At 39.8% G+C, this 6575-nt stretch overlaps 1 protein-coding gene across 8 annotated transcripts; it reads left to right on the plus strand.

Moving 5' to 3' along the window:
• The first annotated feature begins 2122 nt into the window (after positions 1 to 2122).
• Positions 2123 to 6224, plus strand: LOC125546044 (alpha-1,3-mannosyl-glycoprotein 2-beta-N-acetylglucosaminyltransferase). Of its 8 annotated transcripts, none has more exons than XM_087514099.1 (16): positions 2123 to 2308; positions 2425 to 2484; positions 2561 to 2649; positions 2938 to 2983; positions 3070 to 3132; positions 3698 to 3764; positions 3847 to 3915; positions 4003 to 4072; positions 4178 to 4239; positions 4324 to 4413; positions 4507 to 4601; positions 4746 to 4808; positions 4889 to 4927; positions 5007 to 5177; positions 5526 to 5687; positions 5776 to 6224. In XM_087514099.1, the coding sequence occupies exons 1-16, from the start codon at positions 2237 to 2239 to the stop codon at positions 5863 to 5865; spliced, it is 1308 nt and encodes a 435-aa protein (XP_087370225.1). In that variant the 5' UTR covers positions 2123 to 2236; the 3' UTR covers positions 5866 to 6224. The 8 variants fall into 8 exon arrangements, 6 of the variants coding, with proteins under 6 accessions (XP_087370225.1, XP_087370226.1, XP_087370227.1 ...); XM_087514100.1 differs by having other exon boundaries at positions 5793 to 6224; XM_087514101.1 differs by having other exon boundaries at positions 5526 to 5632; positions 5719 to 6224.
• Positions 6225 to 6575: the final 351 nt, after the last annotated feature.

Raw genomic sequence — 6575 nt, forward strand, 5'->3', positions numbered from 1 at the left:
TAAGTGTCTATCAATTGATATTTCAACTATGAGCATAAGAAATGTTGTCTGGCGAAGAAAACGATTTTGGTATGTGCGAATACTGTGAAGACGAGTGCGACCTGTGCGACAGAAATTTCTTAATTGATGATAGGCGATTCAGCATCAAGCTGGATGAGACCTTCGAAGTGGATACAGTAAGTCACAATGACAAGTCTTTTTTCGTAATTAAACATGACTTATGCTTCATTTGCTTCAACTTATAATTTTAATTTTTTACTATTCTACTAGCGTATCCCCTGCCATGTAAGAATTTTTTTGTTTTGGATAAGATAGATTTTAGTTCTAAGAAAACTATGGAGGTAAAGAGAGTTTACTTGAAGACCGAATATGGTTATACTTTCGACGTCAAATTGTACAATGCAGACACCTACACCTATTTTGAATGGAAAACTTGGCAAGTACTATGCAAGACTTATGCATTTGAGCCTGATATGGTCATCACCTTTGATATTCGTCCGGAAGATGATATTAAAGGTAATAGAGACATTTGGGTCAATGTGCAGACGCCTCCAGGTATATCATTATGTGAGTTTCTCAATCATATTTATGTCTTCGATATTGTTTATTTCAAAATAGTTGACAACTAATTTCTATTGACAGCTTATTTCCATTCAAGCAAACATGTCTGGCGCTTGGTAGACATGATCATCCACTGTCCCGGGGACGAACTAAACTGCGAGGAGATAAGTCGTTACGTTTCATGGCTTGAGGATCTTGATGCTGTCAAGAGAAATTATTTACTGAATTTGAAAATCTTAGTACTCAAAACGTGCAACCAATTGTGTTCGTATTGAACTACGGTCACATCTATTTAGGAAATATGGTAAGATTTTTACCATTTGTCCTCAGTGCATCTTTTGCATACATTATTTTTCAAGCTAAACTTCATTGCTAAGTATGTTATTATACGATGTTCTTCAACAGGGACTCCTGATGATAGTTGTGCCTCAGTGGATCGGTACTAAAGATCGCATGTCAATGGTTAGCTTACGGCCAAGACATCCTACATCACACATGAGTGCATTCAGAATTTCTAAAACCGAGGAATGCTTAATAGTGAAAGACTGGAGTAAAATTGTGAATGATTGCAGAGAAGTACTAGGGGGCAGCAATCAGAAATACAACCCACGATTAGGAGACAGATTCATCTGCATGCTCCAATATGATGAATCAGGAGAGCTACACATGTTCTATGCTATTTTACCCGAGAAAGAGCAGCACGAGTGATTAGATAGTTCCTGCTCTTAGTACTTTGTCCTCTCATGTCTGTGTTCTTTGTCCCGAACTTAATCTATCTCAAATTGATTTGCTTTTGTGGTCTTATGAACGCTTATAATCTCATGATCATGTTGAACTCGATGATATCTTTGCTTCTGGTATAAGGAGATGTTTCTTCTTTAAGCTAGTGTTGGTGGTGTACCGGTAATGATTATGATGATTAAATAGTGGTAATGACTATGATGATGATTACCTAGAGTGTTGTTGGTGATGATATGATGCAAGAGTTTTTATATTAATATGGTGATGATGAGTTATATATATCATTTATAAAAGAACCACGGATATTAGTTTTAACTGGATGGATCCTAGCTAAGTGATCAAGTAATATGGATTAGGATTCATTCACTTAAAACTAATCCGTGATTCTTTCACCTAGTGATTTAATAACTCATTATAATGTAAAAACAATCTCTAAATTAAATAGAAAACACAAAATTAAAGGGAAAATAAATAATAATGCAAAAAACCCCAAACCTTTTAGTATTGGTTGGTGTTACAAACCGGTACTAAAGGTCTTCCCGCCCGTGGCGTTGGCTCGTGCCATGTGGTAGCCCTTTAGTGACGGTTCGTGTTGAATCTTTAGTTCTCATCCTTTAATGCCGGTTACAGAACCGACACTAAAGGGCCTTACGAACCGGTGCTATAGCCCGGTTCTGCACTAGTGTAGGGCGAGGCGTCATTCAAGAGGGTCGACCAGGAGAGAGCTCACATAATACGGTCCAACCAAAGTTTGAACATGCGGGCCCCAACGAAGTGTGGTCCAACCAAAGTTTTTTGTGTAATTTCCATGTGAAATCCTTCTCGCAGAAAAAAAAAAACCCATTGTAAGGCAAAGCAGTGTGTGTTACAGGAGCGGAGTCAAGTCAGGCCGGGGACTGCTCTTCCTCCGCCGTTCACGGCCTGCTCGCCGGCGATGGCTCATAACCCGCGTTACCTCCGGCGCCTCCTCCTCATCGCCGCCGCCGCGGCCTTCATCTACATCCAAGTAAACCCCTCCCCCCTCCTTTGCTCTGCTCTCTCCACGGATCAGATCCATCCGGCTCAGCCAGTCGCCGGCCAGGGATCTGACCGCCTCTACTTCGGTTTCCCGTTTCTGTTCAGGTGCGGCTCTTTTCTACCCAGTCCTCTCAAGACGCCGGACGCGTCGTCCACGCGGAAGCAGTAAGCCCCCTCTTCCTCTCCGTGTCAGGCTCATTCCAGGGCATAATCCAAGATGTTAACCTGTTCTGCTCTACAGGATCAACCTGATCTCCCCGTCGCCGCTGTTGTCATAATGGCTTGCAATCGACCAGACTATTTGCAGAGGACAGTTGAATCTATCCTCAAGTACGCTTCGTCCCCATTCCTCTGTTTTCCAAAAAAGAAGAATTTCCTATGCTATTATATGTTGATGAGAGCCCACTCTGTCGATGACACCTGTGTATTATATAGGAAATCAAATTGAAATCTTGTCACCTCACTTGTCATACAACAAACATCTCATAAGGAAACTTAGACCATTACTCCCTAATCTGTTTACAGCCTATTTGCCCCTTTTACTTCCATGTAGCTTCAGTTTGTGTGTACTTTGTAGAACACACTTCCTTACCACATGATGGACAATGACTCTTCCAGGTATCAGAAAGCAGTTGCTTCAAAATTCCCACTGTTTATATCACAGGTAATGCTAATAGTAATTTCAGTTCTTGTTCTCGGTCTCTTTAAGTGTGTGGAAGGATATTTTTACATTGCTTCTTCCAATTGCAGGATGGAACTAATGGAGAAGTAAAAAATAAGGCCTTGAGTTATGCCCAAATAACATTTATGCAGGTGTGGAAAGAAACACTTGCTCTATGCTCAATTGCCTCATACCATAACAGAACATGCTCTGCTTCTCCTGTAATATTGCTAGCATAGCTGATACTACAAGTTATTGCGTGACTGCTTACTCTAAGTAGCTATATGAATGCAAAAATAAATAAATAAAATTGATAATTTGGCCTGCAAGAAGCTGTAGATGTACCAAGAGGTGGTAGCGAATCTAGATGGAGGTAGGACTTGAAGCGTATTGCCAGTTTTAACTTCTTCAGGAGATTATTTTGGTACTGCGAAAGTAGGTTATGTGGGTGGATGTCAAATGAGCGATGTCAATGGTCCAAACATGAAATGGTATGCCCCTGGTACAGCATCAATTGGAACTGCTACCCTTGAGAAAACCGTGTAATGCATGGAGAAGGGGTGGGGCTGGGAGGATATTGGATCTGGATGATTGCACCTTTTATCAGTTCAGTCTTGTCTAAATAGCATTTACAGTACTTCTCTAGACATACAGGCTACGAGCAAATGATTTGTTTAGCTAGCACTCAGTGTTCCTTTTCCCTTTGATGTGGTGCAGCATGTAGATCTTGAACCTGTGCACACTGAAAGTCCTGGGGAAAACATTGCATATTACAAGATAGCTAGTAGGTGATCCTCAATTGATGCGGTATTTCTTAAGGCTGATGGAATGATTGATTTTTGTTCTAAATATGTTTCTCAATTCAGACCACTATAAACGGGCCTTGGATGAGCTATTCATTAAGCATAATTTTGGTCGAGTAATCATTCTGGAAGGTCTGATCTCTTTGATGATTCTTCGACTGTCTTGTTCTTATATATATTGCACATGCCATCTCATTTCCATGGTTTAATGGTTAATAGATGACATGGAGATAGCCCCAGATTTCTTCGACTACTTCGAAGCTGCAGCGAAATTACTTGATACTGACAAGTATGTTACAACTGTACTCTGACTATTGATGGCAAAGGCAATTGATTAATATCAAGTGTTTCTAATTAGGTTACTGTAACTGTTGTTGTTGTTGTGGTATTGTAGGTCGATAATGGCTGTTTCTTCTTGGAATGACAATGGGCAGAAGCAGTTCGTTTATGACCCAAGTTAGTATTCTGATAAGCATTTGTTCAACTTTATTTCCGCATTGATAGGGAAAGTTACTCACTATTGTAGATAATGCATTGCAGAAGCTCTTTATCGTTCGGACTTCTTTCCTGGGCTTGGATGGATGCTAACAAAGTCAACATGGATGGAGCTATCACCAAAGTGGCCCAAAGCATATCCTTACTGTTGCCTACTGATTCTTAGATTAGCAGCTATGCTTTTTTTTACTACCTTGTATCAGCTGTTTCTTCCTTGACAAGAGTTTACTTATTGGGATGATTGGGTGAGGCTAAAGGAGGTACACGGAGGTCGGCAATTTATTCGACCAGAAGTATGCAGAACATACAACTTTGGCGAGCATGTATGTTGGCTACTCTATTACAATGCAAATTGATGACTGCATTTTTGCATGCAGTAACAACCAGCTGACTAGCCCTTGAGTATTTGAGCCATTGACTCTGGCTTGCTGGCATTTAACACTTGTGTTTTTATGCGTCCACTCCAGGGATCAAGCATGGGACAGTTCTTCGATCAGTACTTGAAACCAATCAAGTTAAATAATGCTCATGTATGCAATCTTCATATATATTTCAGTTTGTACAACATTTATAAGCTCTTTGTTGCTGAGATTTACCTTGTGCCCCGCAGATTGACTGGAACTCCGAGGACCTGAGCTACCTCACGGAGGTAAGATTTAATCTGCTCCTCAGAGAGAAAGTTGATGTTTCCATAAGAGTGTGTCTAATGCTTGTGTTGGTAACATTAGGACAAGTTCTTGATCAAATTTGGGAAAGATGTCGCTAATGCCACACCTGTGCGTGGATCCGATGATTTGTTGAAGGCCCACAATCTGGATGTGGACGTAAGGATTCAGTATAACGATCAGAGCGATTTCGAGCGTGTAGCTCGTCAGTTTGGAGTATTTGAAGAGTGGAAGGTTCCCTTGCTAACCCAATTTAATTCATTTATCTTTCGTTCTCAAGTATGGCAAGTGATAAATCTCTGAGTGGTGATTCTTTGCTCTATTAGAAAAATGCAATTTTGCATTTGGACTAGAAATGCGTAAGAACCTGAGTAATACTCCCTCCGTTCCAAAATACTTGACTTCCATTTGTCCAAAAATGGATGTACCTATATACTAAAACATGTCTAGATACATCTATATTTTGATAAATGGAAGGCATGTGTTGTGGAACGGAGGGAGTAGTAGTCTACCGGTGCAAAACATTATTGCTCATATTTTATTTTTTTCGGCCAATTTCTAAGGACGGTGTTCCACGGGCAGCTTACAAGGGCGTGGTGGTCTTCCGATACGAGAGCAGTCGAAGACGAATATACCTTGTCGGCCCTGACTCTCTTCGTCAACTTGGGGTTTAGCTTAGCGGTGCCGAGGTGGGAAATTTCTCTATTGACACCCTGTGTATCGCTGTCATTACTCGTTACTGAGGTAATTAATTGTTCTCTGTGTGTCTTTCAAGATTCACACAACATGCTGTGTGGTTGAAAATCTGATTCTTCAAGTCGTGGCATCATAGGGACGTTGTACATTCAGATTTTCAGATACATGTCAGCAATGTAAAGTATTAACCGAACAACATAAGTTGGTATATGACGGCCAACAGTGATACCTGGAGCTACTGCGTGCTGCTCTATGAGCTCATCACGGGGCGCCGGTGTGTCGATGGGGAACCGCCCAGAGGACGAGCAGAAGGTGCTGGACTGGGTGAAACCATATCATCTAGGTGTTGATCTGAATCCCTTTATTTTCTACATCCATACCTGAATCCTGGTTGAACATACACTAGTATATGTGCTGGTGTATTGAGTGATCTATTCCACCCAAAAGAATGACAGTCCGCAGCTTCAGCTGTAAATGGAGATTATTTATATGTTGTAATCACAGACTATATATTTGTAATCCAAACAACTCGATGCATTGGCATCCATTACATTTTTTGAATGGCATGAAACATCTTTTTTTGAATTACGGCAACATTTTTTTTACATTGTATCAACATTTTTAAAAATACCATGAACAGTTTTTTAACATGTCAATTTTTTAAAATGTATGCAATATATATTTTTTGAACTACATGAATATTTTTTACATCGTAGAAATATTTTTGAACATGCCATGAAGATTTTCTAGAGAAATTTGAATTGTTTTAATCTGATGAACATCTTTTTAAATGCTATAACATTTTCTAAAAGATGCACAACATTTTTCTAACACTGCATGAACATTTTGTGAACGTGGAATGAACATTTTATATAAATTTAAATTTCGAAATATTAATTCAAAATATTTCAAAATATAAACCAAAAAATAAGTAAA

The sequence above is a fragment of the Triticum urartu genome, chromosome 3A (assembly GCF_056163025.1).
Source record: "Triticum urartu cultivar PI428250 chromosome 3A, HENAU_Tu73, whole genome shotgun sequence".
Lineage (NCBI taxonomy): Eukaryota > Viridiplantae > Streptophyta > Magnoliopsida > Poales > Poaceae > Triticum > Triticum urartu.

Bases quoted from the DNA above. Each gene is read 5' to 3' on its own strand.
- LOC125546044 (XM_087514099.1), top strand. From the start codon at position 2,237: ATGGCTCATAACCCGCGTTACCTCCGGCGCCTCCTCCTCATCGCCGCC. The intron at 2,650-2,937 runs GTACGCTTCGTC...TGACTCTTCCAG, and splicing joins ACAGTTGAATCTATCCTCAA to GTATCAGAAAGCAGTTGCTT. The intron at 4,809-4,888 runs GTATGCAATCTT...TGTGCCCCGCAG, and splicing joins TCAAGTTAAATAATGCTCAT to ATTGACTGGAACTCCGAGGA.